The sequence below is a fragment of the Molothrus aeneus genome, chromosome Z (assembly GCF_037042795.1).
Source record: "Molothrus aeneus isolate 106 chromosome Z, BPBGC_Maene_1.0, whole genome shotgun sequence".
Lineage (NCBI taxonomy): Eukaryota > Metazoa > Chordata > Aves > Passeriformes > Icteridae > Molothrus > Molothrus aeneus.
This window is the reverse complement of record NC_089680.1, coordinates 18,669,915-18,690,422: the sequence shown is the minus strand read 5'-3', so window position 1 is coordinate 18,690,422 and position 20,508 is coordinate 18,669,915. Positions and strand designations below refer to the sequence as shown.

Sequence of the window (20,508 nt, the reverse complement as noted above, 5' to 3'; positions counted from 1 at the left end):
AAAAGATAAATATCCCAGATTTCCTAATTAAAAATTTGTTACAAATACAAACATGTTGGAAAAGAAGTCACATCTCCAAGTTACAGGCACCACTGATTTGATTAAATAAAAGTCGTGTTCTTGTAATCCTTGTAAGTATTTTCTGTAGTGCCGGAGATAATGAAAACACATACCACCTCTCCAAATGAAGGGCCATTACTTTGAATCAGACTGTAACAAACCCAGATTACTTCATTCCATCCAGTAGTGTTCTGTCTGTCAGGATATAATTACGCACACTTTATCCCGTGTGGTCACAGGGTCCACAGTTTTGAACAGTAGCATCAGTACCATCAAATACAAAGATATCATATTTGAAAATTATTTTCAAAGAGCTAGCCAGAAAACAAACAAACAACAAACAAACAACAAACAAACAAAGGTAGGACAAACAAATTGGTGGGTCTACGATAAGACTTTCAGCATTATTATGAAGTCTGAATAAATATGGACTGTTAGTTACACTGTCTCATTTATTTGAAAAGTCTTATTTCACTGTTAGCATCTTCATGAAACTAGTTTTCAGAAGTCAGTAATAAGTTGTAACAGCTTTACAGGTTCATGGTGCCTTTATTAATAAAGAATTTTGTCCCACTTTCATCTCCTGCTGCCCACCAAAGTGAAGTGCTCTCTTCACACATACTTTGCTTGGAAAAGGCTTAATGCTACAGTGTGTGGTAGTTTGACAGGAAATGTGTTTTTTGGGATGCTGTGTTTTTGGCCAATGGATATTCAGACTTTAATATTGGCATTTAACCTGGCCATTGGGACATGGACACGCCTCTGAGAACACGGGGTTAAAAGCAGAGCTCTCCCCTGGGAGGGCTCTCTTGGGTTTCCGGCGGGAAAGAGTTCGGGTCTCTGCCCCGGCCCAGCTGCTGGCTGGGCAGGGGAGGGGAAAGCCATGTGGCTGAGAGAGGTAGGCCTGAGCCCGGGGGTGGAAGGGTGGAAGAGAGAGAGAGAGAGAGAGAGACACCGGGAGCCATCGGGCAGCCCCCCCTGAGAGACACAGAGAGAGAGAGAGAGAGAGAGAGAGACACCGGGAGCCACCGGGCAGCCCCCCCTGAGAGACACAGAGAGAGAGAGAGAGAGAGAGAGAGAGAGCCGCTGCCTGGGACTGTAACCTTGAAGCTTGATAAACATGGGCCTGTGCCGGCAGCTGAGACGGAGAAGGGGGGGGAGTGCAGCCGGCCGCTTGTAGGAGCTTTTAACCCCTTTCTGGAGAATGAGAACTTTACAGAACATTGACCTTTCCTAGAAGATAGAGTGGAAGATGAGGAAAGAAATGGGCCAGTGTGAGAGAGGTCTGGGTGAGTGAGAGATAGTAGAAGAATAGAGAAGAATCCTAGTATTTGGGAAGAGATGATGGAGTAGCTTTTGCTGGACTCTTTTTGTATAGCCATGGACAGAACCATGTTCCTTGTGATACAGAGACTGCATTCTAGGGGGAGGCAATGGCCTCAGAACCAAGAGGGTTCAGTGTTGATGCCCCTCGGCCCCAGGGGGTGAAAATATGGGGGGGACAGGTGTCCCAAAGGAGAGATTGTGGGGACAGGTGTCCCAAAGGAGAGACTGTGCCTTTTTTGGATCGGGACAGAGCATCCTTAAAAGACAACCCTAGAAGCAGCTCTGGTCCGTGTTCAGTGGTGAGAGCACTGGACATGAAAAGGAAGAAGTCACGACGGCAGATGTACTCCGGGCGGTGCCACGAGTGACACGGAAACACACGAGGCTTCGACTGTGTTTCCAGGGGAAGCCCATGGTACAAGAAGGACTCCTCTCCTCTTGATGAACTGAGGATTGATTGTCTAAAAGGTGGTGCTGGACCGAGAGTTGGTGATTTGAGGAACCAAATCTATTGTGTTGGAAATTTGGTGGGGGGAGGAGGAAATGCCCTTGTGAAGTTTTCATTTTCCCTGTGTGTGTGTTCCTTTTTATCTGTAGTTGTAGAGTAGTTAATAAAGTTCTGGTTCTTTTTACCCTAAGTAGGAGCCTGTTCTGCTTATTCCTGGTCACATCTCACAGCAGAAACCAGGGAGAAGGTATCTACATGGGGGCACTGGCATTGTGCCAGTGTCAAACCATGACAAGTGTGTGGGAAAAAAAGTCTTCTTTAGACTTACAGGTATTTTGCTTTGTCTACTCTTTGGTTGTGGAGAGCTTTGTGGATAATTGGCTAGCTGAGAAAGGCCACTTCGATGTGATACCGTTGGATAAGGATAGGGGAAACAAGCTGGGGATTATGCAACCAGTGTCCAATCACTGACAAAGGTCATAGTGACCTTCGCCGAAACGGGAAGATGGAGAGAAAATCGCTTGCCAGAAAATGAAGATAGCCTAGGTAGAGAAGCTATAAGAATGTAAACATAGAAACAAAATAATCATTAGAGCATAGAAGTAGGTGTGGTTGATCTAAATGTGCTTTAGCGAATAATGAGCTCAGCTTTTGCAATATGTATAAGCTTCATTAACACTAATATAAATATGTGTGAGCTTTCAATAAACTTTGAGATTTGCTATTCACGCATATTGTGTGAGGCATTTCTTCCACCGTTCACGACAAATGGTGACCCCGGACGTTTTTTCGCTGGTAGCCACGGTTGAGCGGCGTAAGGAGTTCGGGTCCTACCGCAGCCGAGGACGGCGAAAGCACTGCTGAGAAAGGGAAGGTGCTGCGCCTTGGGGACCTCATCAGAGACCCCGGCCGATACGTGCTGCCAGAGCCTGGAAGGGCTGCAAGAAGCGCGCTGTTATCTTTAACATGGATAAAGAAAGGCAAGCAGCATATGATTTATTTACTGGCTTTTTATAAAAGCGTCAGGTTAAGGGTATAGATTTGCAGAAAGAGCTTCATGGGTTGTTAGCTCATGGGTATGCACAAGGACTGTTTCAAAATCCTCACACAGTGCATAAGTTATCAGAGTGCCGTATATTTGGGGATAAGTTGTGGCAGGCAGTCATAGATGATGATAAAACTGCGAGAAAGTTGGGAAAGTTATGGCGAATCGTGCATGATGAATTGTTGAAATACCAGGCAGAGGAAAGAGCTGCCCAGCAGGCTAGTGCAGCCCATGAAAGAAACAGGAATTACGGAGACTGGTTTGGTTCCCCACTACCCCCTGTTACGTCCACAGTCAATCTGCCGCCGGCATCGCCTTCTGCTCTAAACGGCAGTTCCCCACCCACATCGGCGCCTGCTTTAAGTGGCACCCCCTCGCCGTCTTCAGTTCCTGCTTTACACAGCAGTCCCCTGCCGGCACCGGCACTTACTTTAAGCGGCGGCTCCTCGCCGACACTAGCTCCCGCTCTAAACAGCAGCTCCCCGCCGCTATCAGCTCCTGCTTCAGGCAGCAGCCCCCCCCCGCGTGTACTCCAGTAGTGCCGTCTGTGCTGCCTGCCTCGGTGTCAAACCCTACACCTCCTCCGCCTAGTAATGCGCCCATCCCCGGGTCAGAGAGTGACCTGGCAAGGGCCATTGCACAGCAGCAATAAATGCTCCACAAGCTCCATCTACTGGCCGATTCAAATGCTACCGGTGTGGAGGTATGGGGCATACGCGACGGGACTGTCCCGCCGTCACTGTTTGGTGTAACAATTGCCGCCTGGATACCCACAACACCGGAGCCTGCAGACGCCGCTCGGGAAACGGCAGAGCCAGCGCGTCCACCAGCCGCCGCGCCCGGACACAAGTAGCTGCTGTCACCGCTTCAGCTCAACCTGCCTCCAGCCCGCCACCGCCGGGAGCCTCGGATTGGACCTGGCAGCCGCAGCCACAGTAACCCTGATGACTACCCACCCAGAAAAGGTTCCAACTGGGGTAAAGGGACCACTCATTATTGATGGATTACCTATGGGAGCTTTGCTTTTAGGTCGTTCCTCAGCTACAATGATGGGATTATTTGTTTTATCTGGAATAATAGACGCTGACTATACAGGGGAGATTTCTATTATGGTGCATACTCTTTTTCCACCTATGCTAATCGAAAAAGGACAAAGGATAGCTCAATTGATTCCTTTGCAACAGTTGGCTAAAACTGTACCCCCTCGTCAGGCACAGTCTGTTCGTATAACCCCTGAACAGGTTGAGACACTGCAGCAGATATTGGACTGTGTCACACAAGGCAGTGTTTGGAGACGTGATCTTGATCTCCCTATACAGTTGACAGTTTGGTGTGGACCAAAATTTTTACTGAGTGCACTTACTCAGCATAACAGAAAAATGGGGGAGATATGGGCCTTGGAATGGATATCTCCTCCACTTCAACAACATAAAACCCTTCTTCAGAAAATTGAAATTTTAGCTGATTTGCTCAAAAAGGGTTGTGAACGGGTGGTACAGATTACGGGAAAGGAACCTGATCAGATACAGATACCAATGAAGAAAGATACATTGACCTGGTACCTGACAAACAGTATGGAGTTACAAGAGGCCCTATTGGGAGCCGGTAGTGTGACTGCCACTGATGATATTCCCAATGTACCATTGAATTGGATAGGACAGTGGGGTTGGATTCAATGCCCAAAAAGATCACTAAAGCCCTTATCAGATGCTATACCTGCTTACACAGATGCAGGAAGAAAATCCAAAACCGCTGCAGTGACCTGGCAAGAAGAGGGACAATGGCATCATCATATACTCCGAGCTACTGAGTTGGACACTTTGCAAACGATGGAGTTATTGGCTGTTTTATGGGCCATGATGCATTTCTCTGGACCTCTTAACATTGTAACAGATTCTTTGTATGTTGCAGGAGTGTGTGAGCGAATAGAGGATGCCTCTATAAGAAGGGTTCAAAACAGGAGGTTACATGAGCTGTTTATGCAGCTGCAGAGAGCAAATGGTACCTTGAAAAGATATTTGAGTAAATATATGGATACCAGAGAGCCACAAGAAAGATTGTTAAAGTGTTTGTTTGTTTTGAACCACTTGTGTGTTTTTGGGGAAAATAAGGTTCCTGCTGTGATTCGTCACTACGTACAAGAAACAGATGGTGTAAAGAAAGATGTATGGGTGAGATACAGAGATCCTAAAACAGGACAATGGCAAGGTCCTGCTAAGGTGTTACATTGGGGCCGCGGATATCTTTGTGTTTCTACCCCTACAGGATCTCTGTGGGTACCTTCTAAATGGACCCGAGCAGCTGTGTTTGATGGAAGACCTCGATCAGCTGAGCGAAGAGGATCATCAGCGAGTGGAGATGAAGCTGTTGATCATCCTTCGACCGATACTTTTTAAACTGAAAGGACAGTGTGATGCTGCCATCGATCGAGCAGTTGATCGGTGCAAATCTCTTGATAACATATTAAGCTTGCATTCGATGTTTTCTGATTTTGAATCTGAAGGGCCTAGGGATTTAGCTTGTATTAAGTGTCAAGATAGACGTTGTGCTGCATGGGTACTGCTTTTCTGTGGAGGTTGTCAGGAAACTAAGTGGGTACATCAAACTCGATTAGCTGAATTGTGGTGTGAAAGGTGCGGTTTCTATTGGCAGTTTGACTCTTGGCAGAGAGATCTTAAATCGTTTACAGGACTACCTGGTTTCCAAGGGTTACAGTTGTATGAGTCCCCAGAACAGAAAATCCTTGCATGGTTTAGATGGGAAATACAACATTTAGTCAAACGTGTTTTGGGGATATCTCGGTCGTGTATTTTGCAGACTAAGTGTGGTAGAAATACTCCTCTGTCACAGTCGAGTGTGATAGGTCCTATTTCGGGAAGTCAGGATCCCAACCAAGTGTGGGAGGATTGTTTGAAGAACCTAAAGAAGCTAAATCTGAGAAAGAAGAGACATTCTTAAAAATTTGTGACAGACATGATGGCCGGATGGTTCAAAAAGGTGCCTGGAAAAATCAGGGTGAGATGGAAACTTTATGTTATTGCTCTATTAGTTTTTGCTTTTTTTGTGGACAGTGTAGACCATCAGGCGTGGGCCCCACCTCAGCCCAAGACTAACATATGGGTCACCCTGGCAAACTTGACTAAACAGGAGACTATTTGCCTGTCATTATCTTCTCCTGGCAATCCATTCACAACCTGTTTGGTTGGATTACCAGCAGATCCCTGGCCGTGCCCTTCACATGTACCAACTTGTAAGGTCAGCAATGCTAGGACGAGTGTGGATAATTGGGATCAGTGGATTTCCCACTTTCCTATAGCACCACAAGAGCCCCAAGAGTTGGAGTTGTTAGGGTCAGTGATGGCAGATGCATGTATTCATTTTAACCATAGAAGCCTGCTGTCAGTCAAGAACCATTCTAATGTTGTAACTTCCAGCATGGCTGTCTACCGAAATGCATCGGCCTGGTGCAATTATACAACAAAGAGAGTGTCAGTCTCATCAAATGACCCTATTCAATTGCCAGCAGGATATTTCCTGATATGTGGAGACCGTGCTTGGGCCGGTATCCCATCAATGCTGCACGGGGGACCATGTACACTTGGACGGCTGTCTCTACTTACACCTAACATGTCCATTGTCGTGAATGGCGGGAGAAATGCGAAACACCATATGCGATGAATAGCAAATCCCAAAGTTTATTGAAACCCCACGCATATTTATATTGGTGTTAATGAAGCTTATACATATTGCAAAAGCTGAGCTCATTATTGGTTAAAGCACACTTAGATCAACCACACCTACTTCTATCTTCTAACAATTATTTTGCTTCTATGTTTGCATTCTTCTAACTTTTCTACCTAAGATAACTACATTTTCTGGCAAGCGATTTTCTCCCCCATCTTCCCGTTTCAGAGAAGGTCACTGTGACCTTTGTCAGTGATTGGACACTGGTTGCTCAGTTCCCAGCTTGTTTCCCCTATCCTTATCCATTGGTATCACATCGAAATGTCCTTTCTCAGCTAACCAATTATCCACAAAGCTCTCTACAGTCCATGATACTGAACATGAGCCGCCGCCATCGTAGAAGCAAACAAATGGCTCATGCATTTGCAGCAGACTGCCGGGATGATGTAAAGTTTTGGTCCCCAGCGGCCATAATTGCAGCATCTTTCTTAGCTCCAGGGGTATCAGCAGCACGTGCTCATGCTATTTTAAATAGGTTAGGGTGTTGGCTTGCTAAACAAACAAATGCAACTTCTTTAGCGATTTCTAGTCTTTTGCTTGATGTTGATTCTATTCGCCATGCGACACTTCAAAATAGAGCTGCAATTGATTTTCTCTTGCTTGCACAGGGCCATGGCTGTGATGAATTTGAGGGCATGTGTTGCATGAATCTTTCTGATCATGCACAGTCTGTTCACTCACAGCTCTCTGAGTTATGGAGGTTAACTGGGAACTTACAGGTAGAATCAGGCCTTGGTATTGATGGATGGCTCAAATCTTTAAACTTAGGATCATAGTTACGGTCTATTGTTAAGGTTGGCATTGTAGTAGCTATTGTAGCTTTGTTGTTAGTATTAATTTTGCCATGTTTTTGTATATGCTTACAGAATATGGTGCGAAAGATGATAGCTACCGCATTTAATCAAACCATGCTTGTTCAACAGAAAAACGGGGGAAATATGGAGAGCTTTGTGGATAATTGGCTAGCTGAGAAAGGCCACTTCGATGTGATACCGTTGGATAAGGATAGGGGAAACAAGCTGGGGATTAAGTAACCAGTGTCCAATCACTGACAAAGGTCATAGTGACCTTCGCTGAAGCAGGAAGATGGGGGAGAAAATCGCTTGCCAGAAAATGAAGATAGCCTAGGTAGAGAAGCTATAAGAATGGAAACATAGAAACAAAATAATCATTAGAGCATAGAAGTAGGTGTGGTTGATCTAAATGTGCTTTAGCCAATAATGAGCTCAGCTTTTGCAATATGTATAAGCTTCATTAACACTAATATAAATATGTGTGAGCTTTCAATAAACTTTGAGATTTGCTATTCACGCATATTGTGTGAGGCATTTCTTCCGCCGTTCACGACATTTGGTCTCTTCTCTGGTTCTTTCCCTCTAATATCTGTGTTCTCTGTATTTTTCCCAGGTAACTGACAGAGGTTTTCTAATCTGCTTCTAATCAGCCAGCTCCTACTCATAGTTTAACATTTTGTAATGTTCAACTTCAGCAACTATCACTAAGATCCCAGGATTTAGTACCACATTCAGTGCTGCACAAACACAAAAACAATTCTGCGTTTTTATAGCTCTAGTGCATTGAGAGTTAACATGGGACAAAAGAAATGCTTGAGCTTTGTGTTTGTAGTATCAGAGGAATTGTTTATTACTAGGCTGGCTCTGGAGAATGGCACTTTCCTTAACACTTAGCAGGCATGGAAGAGCTTTTTCTGTGGTAGTTGCACATGCTGGCATCTGCATTTTCCAGGTGAAAGTCAGGTAGGTATAAACAAGACACAGACCATAAAATTTTAGAATCACAGAATGCTTTGGGTCAGAAGGGACCTTTCAACATCTAAGTCTGTTATGTACTGTCTTGGCAGTCCAATGCCAAGGGCAGGGATGTCTTTCACTAGGTGAAGGTGCTCAAAGCCCGGTTCAGCCTGACATTGAACACTTCCATGAATGGGGCATCCAAAATGTATTGTTATCCAAAACCTATTTCCAACCTATTTGTTTTCCTAAATTCTATTCAGATTTTCTCGCATTTAAGAGCTACATATTGTTGGGAATATTTCTGTACATTAAGTTCAATACTGAAGTAGTTAAAAAAATCAGTATTTTCTCAGGTTTAAGAGAAGTTTCTTCAAAGCTGCAGTATAACAAGAATACAGACCTGTACTTTGCTATATTTTTTCCTATTACTTATAACTGAAATTGGAAATCTGATTCACCACCCGGAAGAAAAGATTTGCTTGTTAATAATTACACAGTACCACAGTGAATAGCCACCTTAGCCACTACAGTGGCTAAGGAAAATTGCCTTCCCTCCCCGTTTTCAGTCTGTGTTATTGTCTAGATAGTATCTAAAGCAAAACCCAAAAAATTTCTATGAGGAATTGGCACATAACAAAATCCAGTAAAGCACTATAGAATTATTTTTAATTATTTTATTACTATTGATATTCATTGCTTAAAGTACACTGAGCAGACTGACAGAGTGGGAATTTTCTGATACTTCAAAAAGTACTTTTACTTGTAGTTAGTAAAGACATGAACTTTGTTAATGGCTGTTTTCGCTTGAATTCATCAGAAGTAACTTCTGCTTCCTCTTGACTGGATAACACCAATACTGTTATCTAAAATGAAATTATCAGCAGATAAATAACTAAAACTTGCAACTTCTCTGCCTGTCTCAGGTAGGCAACATGGTTTTACTGCATAAATATGGTAAAAAGTTATCAGCACCTCACATTTTGCCCTTTCTATTAAAAAAGTTCACCATCTACAAGAACATAGGAGGTACTTGCCATTAATCTCATCTGAGAAGGTGCTGTTAATACAAGGCTCACCATTCTAACTTGTCATGTATCCTAGTAAGCAGTCTAAAAACAACTGAACCATGACAAATATGAAATTATTCATATATTGAAAAACAGTCAGCAACTATACTAGTACAACACACAAAAGACATTCAACAAATTTGACTGCAATATACAAACAGGAATTTTATTATTTCTAAAGCCCAGTAACAAATTATGGTTTTATTGCATTGTAGAGCAACATGTTTCATAATGTATTAAAAAGAAAAATAACTAGATGTGGAGTATCTCTTATAAAATTTGCAAATATATGAATTGGAAAAAAGTTGGAAATTTACAGGGACCTTCTCCCTTCTTCCCACTGTGACAATTTGCCAAGGATAAGTGTTTGCCCACATAGATACATATCCTAAACTACATGCTTCTGTGTATGCTAGACACAGAATAGTCTTTCCCATCCTCTTTTATTATCCAGTCTCTGGAATCTTCATGTTCACAGTTTGATGGTGTACTTTATAGTAATGAATGTGCAGGCTCATTATCTTGCCTAGAGAGAAAGGGCTGAACCCTAATTCACTCTGGGAGTAGAGGTGTGTGATCAGCATCTCTCTGTAGGAAGGCATGGCACTGAGTGGAAAGAAACAGAAGCATCCATTGGGAGGAAGAACCAGTCTTGCTGAGCCTCAAAAAGAAACACCAACAGGCCAAGAAGGATATATTGGGTATGGGAGGTACTGTGGTGGCATTGAGAGGTATGAGACAACAGAAACAGTGATGAAACTGAACCTTCTTTTCTCCTCCACATGAATAGCTTTGTTGTACATCTGGATTCTGGCAAGAAGGACATGAAACAATTAAAAACTTATACTAACAGTTGGTTGTTGTGGTTTTTTTGTTCAGTTGGTTGGGGTTTTTTTATGTCAAAGCACAGAGTTGCAAGAGAGACCACTTCTTTTTCCCCTTCAAATGTGTAAATGCTCTTTCAGCTTTAGTAAGTAAATAGTTAAAATAAGTTAGTAACTGGAAGTGTGGCACTTTTCATTCACAACCTCCCAGAAACTTTTAAGAAATCAAATGCATGGCATATAGCAAAGCCGTTAGCAACAATAGATTTCAGAGGCTTTCAGAGAACAAAATTCCTTTGCCTTAACCATAACAGTTTGAGGTTGTAGATGCTGAAATTGTTAGAATCTGGAGAAAGCAGAACAATAATTTAAACCACTGGCACACCACTGCTACAGCTACAGCTACAGATATAAACAAATGTCTCTCACTTGAAACGGGGGTAGAGGTAGAATATATTCCTGAAGAACAGTTAATACAGTAAAAATATGATGTTTAACAGCTATCTGACATAGTTCTGTGTGTTCACCACTCTTCAAACAGTCTACTGACAATTGCATAAACATTATCAGATAATATGCTTACATTTACTGGATGACAATAATTATTCAGATGACTCTCCAAGAAGACCCTTTAATTTCTTCTTCAGCTCTCTGCTGGTTTTCTTATAGAAAAATAAATCTTTTTCCAGTTGCTGGATTTTTACTTCATACCCTTTCAGGGCTTCTGCAATACCTTCACTAGTTTGTTCTAGGAGAAATAAAATCAGTTTAAGAACCAAGTATCTGTGTCAAAAATCAAGATGCCCAACTAGGCAGAGTATCTTGATGGCATTTTGCTTGCAATGTGCATGTTTTAACTAACATGAAATATGATCCAAAAGGCTGTGCCAATCCCACCTTTTAGTTGTAATAGTATTTAGAAGATCAAGATCAACAGAACCAGTATCTCATGACTTTTCAATACCTGTAAATTCAATATGAAAATACAACAATTCTGATACCACTTTAAAAAAATAATCTGTTTTGCATTCATATGGACATCATGTGTCTATCCTTGACATCTTACATAGCAATAGAATTAGTGACAGCCAAAATATATCTCTGAACCTTATTCGTTTTTTCAGCTGGAATACAGTATTTCTCTGTTAATGACCAAAGAAAATACTTGGTGTATAATCCCCACCCAAAAAAAAATACCTTTGAAATTATTCAGTATAAACTGTATTTTTTTCTCATGTTCTTGGCGCTGGTGAGTCAGCTGCCTGTCACACTGCAACTTGATGTGTTCAATTGCAGATTCTAATTCATGCATCATGTTTTTCTGGTGTATGGACTTCATTTCTTGTTCTTCAATCTGCACTCGTAATTTTCGTTCAGACTCACGCAGGCCAACAATCTTAGAAAGAAACACACTTATTTTGATTTAACAAGAGATTTTAAGAAAATCTTTTACCCTTCAGCCTAATAGATTAAAACATACAAAAGCACTGGATCTCTACAAGTAATTAATCTTATACTGGAAATAGACTTGCCACTGCTACATGTTGACTCTTCAGAACTAAAACACATACATTTTGATCACATGGACTAGTGGATTTTTTCAATACCCTATGCAAAATTTAAACTGAAAGAACATTGTTTTCCAGACTTCCAACTTGCATCCCACAGACAACTTTTTTACAAAATTACCAAAGTTTCACCCAAGGTCACAAAGACACCATGTCATAATGCATTTAATATTTATGTTTCCAGATGTCAGTATGATTCCTAAGCACATAGCTGCACACACTGCAAAGTATCAGTTTATACTGGTGTTGTGGTTTGATATGCCTAAAAGCTGGGCACTCACAAAAAACTATTCGCTCATATTCCCCTGCTAAGTTTAGCAGAGGAGGGGGAAAGAAAAACTAAAGGGCTTATGAGTTGAGATAAGGCCCAGAAGGAATCACTCGAAGGGCAAAACAGGCTCAAATTTAAATGGTACAATGGAAAATTTATTAACAGAATTAAAAGAGGATAATGAGAACTAAAATAAAAGTTTTAGAACACTGTTTTTCTCCCCCTCCAGCCCCTCCTTCCTTCCCACTGACAGCACAGAGAGACAGGGTGTGAGAGTTTTGCTCAGTTTTTTCACTTGAAATTTTTCTTCAGTTCACTTAGGGAGATTTTCTTTTACTATGCTCTGGGGTCCTTCCCATAGGAGACAATTCTCTGTGAACTTTTCTAGTGTGGTTCTAATTTTCACGAGTAGCAGTCCCACCTGACCTGCTGTAACATGAGTCCCTCCCACGGTTAATGCAGCCTTCCCAAAACTGCATAGCGTGGGTCATTTTAGTTCATGGGGTATAGTCTTTTAAGGATAAACTGTTCTAGTTTGAAAGCAAGGGCTCTCTTTCTCTATCTTCTCTCTCTGTTCAAGTTTCCAACTAAATTACAGCTTTTCAGCATCTACTTACTCCAGCATGAGCACCTTTTCTCATGGGCTGTGAGTGGATCTCTGCATCTCCCTATGCATTTCATGGAAGTACTGGGAAAGTTTGTTGTATTATAGTCCTCACCACGGCTTGTAGAAAACTCTCAGCTCTGATGTTTGGAGCACCTCCTCTTCCTGGAGGAGGTTTTCCACTGACCTTAGTGTCACCATGTTGTTCTCTTCATGTGTCTTCACCTCCTTTTATCTGACTCAGAAGAAAATTGTTGTCTGCAGGTTTGTTTGTTCTCAAGTTCTACCCTTTGAAAAGTTCTTATGGGGTTTTGCAGTGCTAAAATGCTGATCTCGTCTTGGCTCAGTATTGGGGAAATGCTCGCCATGCCCCTCACTGTTGGCCACATGGGCAATGCCAGCCACTGTGGTGCTGGCACCATTCAGCTCCTCTCTTGATGTGGGGCACCAGCAAGGAGACGCCACTACCACTGTCCCTGCCCTTCTGCTTGCAGCACAGCTGGCTAGAAGGGGCCAAGCAGGCACAGTTTCCTGTGGACTGTGCCACGATAGCTGTGGCTATGAGGGAAAGAGAAGCTGCTGCCGCTGCCCCTGCCTTTCTGTCGGTGGCACGGCAGGCTAGAAGTGGCCAGGCAGGCACAGTTCACTGCTGGCCAAGCTGAGGTGGCAGCAGCCACACGGCCACAGCAGCCACATGGCCACCCCGGCGCCCCCCAGCCCTCAGAAAAGAAGAACTGCACGCATTTTTTTTCCTTCTTAAATATGTCATCAAAGAGGCATCACAAACTTCTCTAATTGGGCCAGCAACATGTCCATTGTCAGAGCCTTCAGAGATTGGCTCTGCTGAACATAGCAGAAACTTCGAGCAGCTTTCTCTCCCAGAAGCTGCTTCTGTGGCTTCCTCTGCCCCCTCTAAAAGCCAGGCTGTGTTAAACCAACACAACCAGATTTAGGAAAAACACAATAAGAATAGCAGCCTGAGCTTTATGAAACTTTCTGAAATTCTGCAGTCAGGAAGAATTTGAATACAATAACACTATTTAAACATGTTGTTTCTCCTTAAGTTAGCAACACAGAGCACTGGAAAAGGGCAAGGTAATTTCCAGATTTGTAGCACATTTCTAGCTAATCTATCAAAACAAGATGTACACAGTTAACCCACAAGTATCCTATTTAAGTTAACATAAAAATTAAAAACAATTTAATACAGATCTATGTAACCTGAAGATATATTAAAGAAAAGCTTAAGCTTCTTAAATTTATTTTTATTTCCTGCCACCATCTCAATATCTAGAATAGTAATAGAAAGTGGGATAAAATAGTATTCATTAGCCAAAACAAACCTTGTTGAAATAACTGATGATGATAGCTCTGAGTTCAGCAGCAGACAGGGAAACTAGTTTCCCTATTACATTATGGTTGCTCTGTGAAAGATTCTGAGAAGATGACCAAAGTAAGTGCTGGCGATTATGAATACTTTCATTCTTGTAATCAATTGCAGCTACAAGGGCTTCAATTCCTTCTTCTAGCTGGAAAAAAATATGTTCTTCCTACAGAGGAACACATGAGTGAGATCTTTACAAAAAGAAAGCTTAGAATTAATCTTTCAAAACATCTTTAACTTTATTCTCAAGAGCAAACCTAAACGTTATGGTAAGATGAACTAGTTGTAGCACAGACAGTGGAGGGGAAAACAAGATGTAGAGTGCAAATCTAGAACTTTTGTCTTTTCCTGTCACAATATAGAAGTTGATCAATTGGCTCATCACAAAACTAGAAGTCATGTTTCTCTTTCTATCCTTCCCTCATCCTCTCCAAAGTTTGACTTCTGCTATTTTATTTTTTTATGTGCTAGTTTTCTGTTAGATTAATGAATTAATCAGTCAGTCAGTAAAGAGTTTGGTGACCATGATTTGTGTATGGAAGTGGCAGAAATGCCTGGCCTGAAGCACAGCAGACATTGATGAGTGAGACAAGTAGGGGTCCTTCCGGAACAGTATCACTCAGCCATAGTCTCATATGGCTTCTCAAGACCTAAAAGTAATCAGTGCATTTTCTATGATTTTATATTATGTTCAACATAATGATACTGATCAACTCCAAGTGATGGGCCATCCAGGTAATATGACTTATTTCCACTGTAGGACTATGTAGTCCGTCAGGTAAAGTTTGCTTTTTTCACAAGATTCTATGAAAAAAATCAAGGGGTGTGACTATGTGAATACCTCGCTTGTTCTGTATCCTGACATTAAAATTCCTCGCTGTGATAAACTGATTAACTTCTGTTTCCCTTACTTCTCATTATATGACTCTTAGACCAATAGAGTTTGGCAAGACACAATCTGACTTACGTTCCTCTGATCTTAAACTTCATCCACCAGTACATAATTGGTGCGATCGTAGCACCTCTACTAAAATTGCTATTTACAAAAGTATCCAACTTCTGCTCCTTATTTCTAGCTTACCTGATATTTGGAGATATTTTAGGTTCTGACTGGAATTCTTTATTATCAAACAATACCTAAAACCTGTATTTATCTCAGAGGTGCTTACTTACTTCAGTTGACAACACTTTACCATCTTTCAGTTTCTCATCCATACTATTTCTCCTTCTGAGCAGCTGATCCCTTTCCATTTGGAGAGCCCGAATTTTTTCCAAAATGTCTGACTTGTCAGTGGTGCTGCCCTGAAGCTGCATACTTTTATCACACAGCTCCTGATCCAGAATACTTAAGCGGGCAGACAATTTCATACTATCTTTGTTCAAAGCCTAAAAAAAACCACAACAACCACAGATATAAAAATGAGATATTCCTTTCCAGTAAGAAAAAAGTAGGTGACACTGTCACCTTCTGAAGTGAAAAAATTGCTTGTTTCTTGTAATGGGACCTCATTTACTTTGAGTGGACAGATAGCATTAAAAAAAAAAGTTCAACATGTAGTTTTCTACATAATAAAAATTAAAGGCACTAGTCATTATATGTGACAATGATACTTTGCATTCACTCTTTCTACTGGAAAGTAAATATTGCAAGACATTTCCCTGCTGTGTTCTCTAGAAAGCAGAAAGATTTGGTCAGATTCATAAATAATATATCAAAAATATCCTATAATATAATTTAATACTCTTCAATAACAATTCCACAGTTCAGAATTGTTTGGTTTTGGGGTTTGTTTCATTGTTGCAATTTTGGGGGGAAAAGTGAATTAAAATGATTGTCTGTGTTAATTACAATTTAAATGTCAATTGGTCAAGCTACAGAGTACCTGCATCACAGTGGTATAGACACAGGAAGTCCCTTGAGCCTCCTCTGCTATGTTATCTGCCCTCCCACACCACCACTCTTTGAGTTAGCCTTATGACTGTGGTGAGTTTTGTGGGTTTTTTTCTTGAATTACCTGGCTAGATCTCAGTTTCTTGATTTCCAGGTAGCTTTTCTCTTGCATATATGCTTCTTTTTTTGATACAATGGCTTCTCTTTTCTTTAAATCTTCTTCTAGTTCTGCTAACTGTTGGTGCTGTTGAAGAATTCTTTCCATTTCTTCATCCAGCCACTTCTTCTGCTCTTCTAACTTCTAAAGTTTCAAGAGAGATCCAGAGAGTATTAACCAGGATATTTTGACTCAGAATGTTATGTTTATGCTGTACCTTTCTTCAGAATTACTGATAAAACTGTAGAAGACATTAACATTTCTAACATCAGTATTAATTCTGCCACAGAATCCTTACTCAGAATAATACAGAAACTGGATTGACTTAAAAGGGGCCCCAGCGATATGACATTGCTACATTTCATATAAACAAACTTGTATCAGATGCAGTATCTTTTCTAAAGAATGTATTTTCTACACTATTTACATAAATAGATGTCATCTACCCTAGCACAGTAACTAGGTTTAGATGGTCCCAAGAAAATTCAGCTAGCCCATCCTCATTGCATTTTAAAATGCAAAACCAGCTCTTTGTTGGACCTGCAAGCACGGTCCATTATAAATTTATTCTGAAGCCAGAGTTTATCAGAGGATATATTCCTGTAAGGCATTAAAAGTTTCTTTTATTTAATTTTTAAAATTTCTTTTCACCTTTAAAGACTAAGGGTAATTCATATTTCAGTGTCCACATCTGAAATAATGTAGGTGACACTGCTACATAGGGTACATATTTTTCTGACCCTGTTATCAACAATCAAAACCAGAAACCACTGTAATTTATGTCAGAGTAGAAACCAAAACAAAATAAAACACCTGAACAATGCACAGAACAATTAAAACACAGCACATCAAGGTCACCCTCAAACCTGCTGGATAACCAAATCTGCTGAATTCACAGGTTTCTGAATCAGTATTTTTGACAAATTATAGGAGGCGAAAAAAAGAGAAGACACTAAAGGCCCTCCTTTTTTTCATTCAAAAAGAGTACAGTACAAGAGCTGCTAGGCTCTACTCCCTATTTTTTCTAGAGCAAGAAAAAAAAGACAAAACTATGATGGAATACTCTTCATTCAAATAGTTTACAAAAATAGATGACTAGAGATGAAGAAAGATTTTTTTATTTCAGGGGTCACGCATATTTGGAATAGATTAACTACCTGGAGTTTCTGTGGAGCTCCCACTGAATTTTTTTTCTTCTTTTTAAAAGCAGCAATTTCTTTATCCTTAATTTTAAGGATCTTCTGTTGTTGCTCCATCTTAAGCTGAAGTTCCTTTGAACAAACAAAAAGCACCATTCTTCCTACATCAGTCAGTCAAATACATTTCATGTGACAGTCTCCCCAAGATATAATCTGAAATACTGACTCTAAATTTATTTATAAAATTGCAATTCAGAACTAGACACCAGGTAATAAAATGAAAAAAAAAAGCTGAAAGAGAAAGGTAAAATGGAGATTAATGTAAATTGTTTGTAGACAATTTCTTTGGTGCATTTATCAAGAAATTCATTAAGGCATTATTGAAAATAAGGGAAAGCCTGGTAGTGTAGTTTATTGGGGAAGCAGGGGCAAAAATTATTCATCCTAATCTTTGTCATAGGGAAACAGGAAGAATCCTACTTTAATTTGTTGCTGGTCCTGCTGAAGCTCTGCTTCCAGTTGCTTCTTCTTTTCGCTCTCCTCACACAGTCTCTTTTGCATCTGGGATTGCTGATGCTTCATCTGAGCCACTTTCTGCTCAAGTTCTCTTGCTTCTCTCTCACTTTGATTAGATAATGAAGCCAAATTCTTGGTATCTTGCTGCTTCTTCTGTAAGGTCTGAATGTTCATGTCAAATTTCAGCTTAAGAGCAGGAAAACTTGTAACTAAAATATGACTCAGCTTCATTCATTATTTCACTGAATTCTTAGGGTCACCAAGATTTACTAACTTCTGCCCAAACAATCACTTGTTATTACTGTAGTTTTGAGCTATCTGGTGGAGTTGGCACAGGCTGAATTAAACATGCAAAGGTACAGTTCATGCTTGGCAATACAGTAAAAGTATTAAAATCTAGCAGACACCACAGTTGTGGAAAATTTGCAAGACACAATGGTGTCAGAATGCTGGTGCCAGAATAGTGGTGGTCAGAATGCTGGTCCTGAGCTCAAGTCAATAAGCAAACTCCCTCTTTCTGTATGGAACTTTTCTGACCTGTCATTCTAGGATTGAGAGGCACAGAGCACCTAAGCTGACCCTATACAGAATACTAACTTAGATATAACAGAACTTAAAAATAGAAGGTCAGTGTCAAACAAATATGCCTGTGTGGGCCTGATCTTGCAAGGCATCACAGGGATTTGCTCAGACCTACAATTTATATAGTATTTCCATAAAACATTAATTTTATTTAAGGCAAGTAATATATTTGGAATGCCCACTCTTGGATAAATTCCTCTATTGGACTATATACAATGATGTATGGAAATCTCATATCTCTCAATACTTTCTTAGCCTCTTACATACCAAGAAGGTATTTTATGTTTCTAACCAAGTAGATGTTAACCAGCATTTTGAGTGTAATAGTATTAAGTTTCTCACTAGCTACTTCAATCTGACCAGCTTCCAGCATGTAAAACAGGTAAAAATTTTACAGAGTGTTAAAGTTCACACAGTGAGACAGAGATTTGCAAATCATCATAATCAGATCAGAAATACCTGCACTTTCAACTTAGCTGCCTCCATCTTTTTCTGGCACTCTTTCTGTAACATGACTTTCTCAGGAATATCTCTCAGCTCTTTACTGTCCAGCTCCTGAAGCTGCTTTTGTGTTTCAGCCAGTTCTCTTTTGGCCTGCTCAATTTCTTGCTCCAGTATACTTATCTTCAAAGAATACTGCCTGCTTACAGACTGAGCATCCTTACCTTAAAGACAGCATATACAAATAGTTTAAAACCAACATGATAATGAGCTGAAATGTAATATGTCTGGAGTGGAAATATTACTTACTTTGTTCTGGCTAAGTCAGTAATTTCTGATACATTTTCCAACACTAAAGGAACCTGCAGTTCCCTTCTAACTCTGAAATGGCCATAAAGAGAGTGCTAAATCTGAACATTTCATGAGTCACCTCATGCCACCAAATAAAGTGCCATCTGAGTGCCAGAGTTAAATTCTTCTGCCTACTGTAGATTTTGGCAAAATGGCTATCCTGTATTTAATAATTTTGTTTTTCCCCCAGAAAAATATGCCATTAATTTATTACTCAACTTTCAGCTTAATAATTAGTATATGATCTTGGATTGTGTTTCTACTCTGTGACGTGTCCCATTTGGACAATCTGGGATGGCACAGAACCTTTCTCAGATCACCTCAAGAGAAGGTAAATAAAAAAAAAGAGTGTGATTGAAGGGGCTGAGGAAAGAGATCCTTCCTGTCATCACAAGGCTGTTTCTCTATCAGGACAGATGTGTAAGGGATGTATGCTACCAGGGTCACTGATTTTTTCCTTTATCCACTTCTGACTCCCATTTCTCTACTGTTATAGCATATAGAAGATACAATCATGTATCTTTTCTCCAATCCCAGATACTATGTCACAAATACACATCTACAAAGAGATAGCACTAACCATACATTAAAAATTACACTATTGTTGGATAAAAGCAATAATCAACAAAGCACAAAAAATATTTAACAATCAATCTTCATAGTAGAGTAGGCTGTAATCAAAATTTTCAGTGTGATCACAGCAAGTAATTAGCAAAATCTATTGATTTTTAGGTTGTTAAAAGTATTTTTGTCTAAGATGATTATGTAAAAACTAAGACATACAGGACTTTTGGTTTTCAGTGCCTTTTCCTTTATTTCAGAACATCTTAATTGCCTATAGTATCCAGTATTCCTACAGTAGATAGTTACCTGTTCTTAATAACTCCTTAATAAGTTCCTCTTTCCTTTTGATATTAAGTGCAAGTTCTCTTATTTTTTGCTCAGCCTTAGCAAGTCTCAACTCTGAATTCTTTAACTTCTGCATGTTAAAAACATGGATTTTCTGGAGGCTGTCAATCTCTTCACCTTGAAAAAAACAAATCAAAATAGAGTTATAAAATCTGGAATAGATGCTGTACTCAAAAGGAGTGCTCTGCAATATCGACTGTGTGCAGTTCTTCCATATGAAGTACAAGAATCAAAAAGAGAGAAGAAAGCAGGGTATTCTACCCTGCCATGTGTGTAAACAGGAAAAAAAAAAAGGATGCTATGCACTTGCATTTCAGGACCTTAAGTCTGGAAAATATTCCAGAAACCACTTCAGTATTTTTGGTAAGATAATAGCATCCATTTTCTTTCATTGAAGCAGTACTAAAGATTTATATGTGACTAGCTT

The 20,508-nt window shown here is 40.3% G+C and overlaps 1 protein-coding gene across 1 annotated transcript in view; it reads right to left on the bottom strand.

Annotated features, from left to right (window-relative positions):
- Positions 1 to 9,036: 9,036 nt before the first annotated feature.
- The window catches only part of KIF27 (kinesin family member 27), a 29,390-nt gene continuing 17,918 nt past the window's right edge, over positions 9,037 to 20,508 (bottom strand). Inside the window, exons 9-18 of the mRNA XM_066568935.1 lie at positions 20,043 to 20,198; positions 18,840 to 19,045; positions 17,763 to 17,960; positions 17,301 to 17,414; positions 16,111 to 16,287; positions 15,269 to 15,481; positions 14,055 to 14,261; positions 11,466 to 11,664; positions 10,852 to 11,016; positions 9,037 to 10,254 (exon numbers count right to left, since the gene is read on the bottom strand). Coding sequence (XP_066425032.1) covers positions 10,871 to 11,016; positions 11,466 to 11,664; positions 14,055 to 14,261; positions 15,269 to 15,481; positions 16,111 to 16,287; positions 17,301 to 17,414; positions 17,763 to 17,960; positions 18,840 to 19,045; positions 20,043 to 20,198 — 1,616 coding nt within the window. The 3' untranslated portion in view covers positions 9,037 to 10,254; positions 10,852 to 10,870. The remainder of the gene's footprint in view (positions 10,255 to 10,851; positions 11,017 to 11,465; positions 11,665 to 14,054; positions 14,262 to 15,268; positions 15,482 to 16,110; positions 16,288 to 17,300; positions 17,415 to 17,762; positions 17,961 to 18,839; positions 19,046 to 20,042; positions 20,199 to 20,508) is intronic.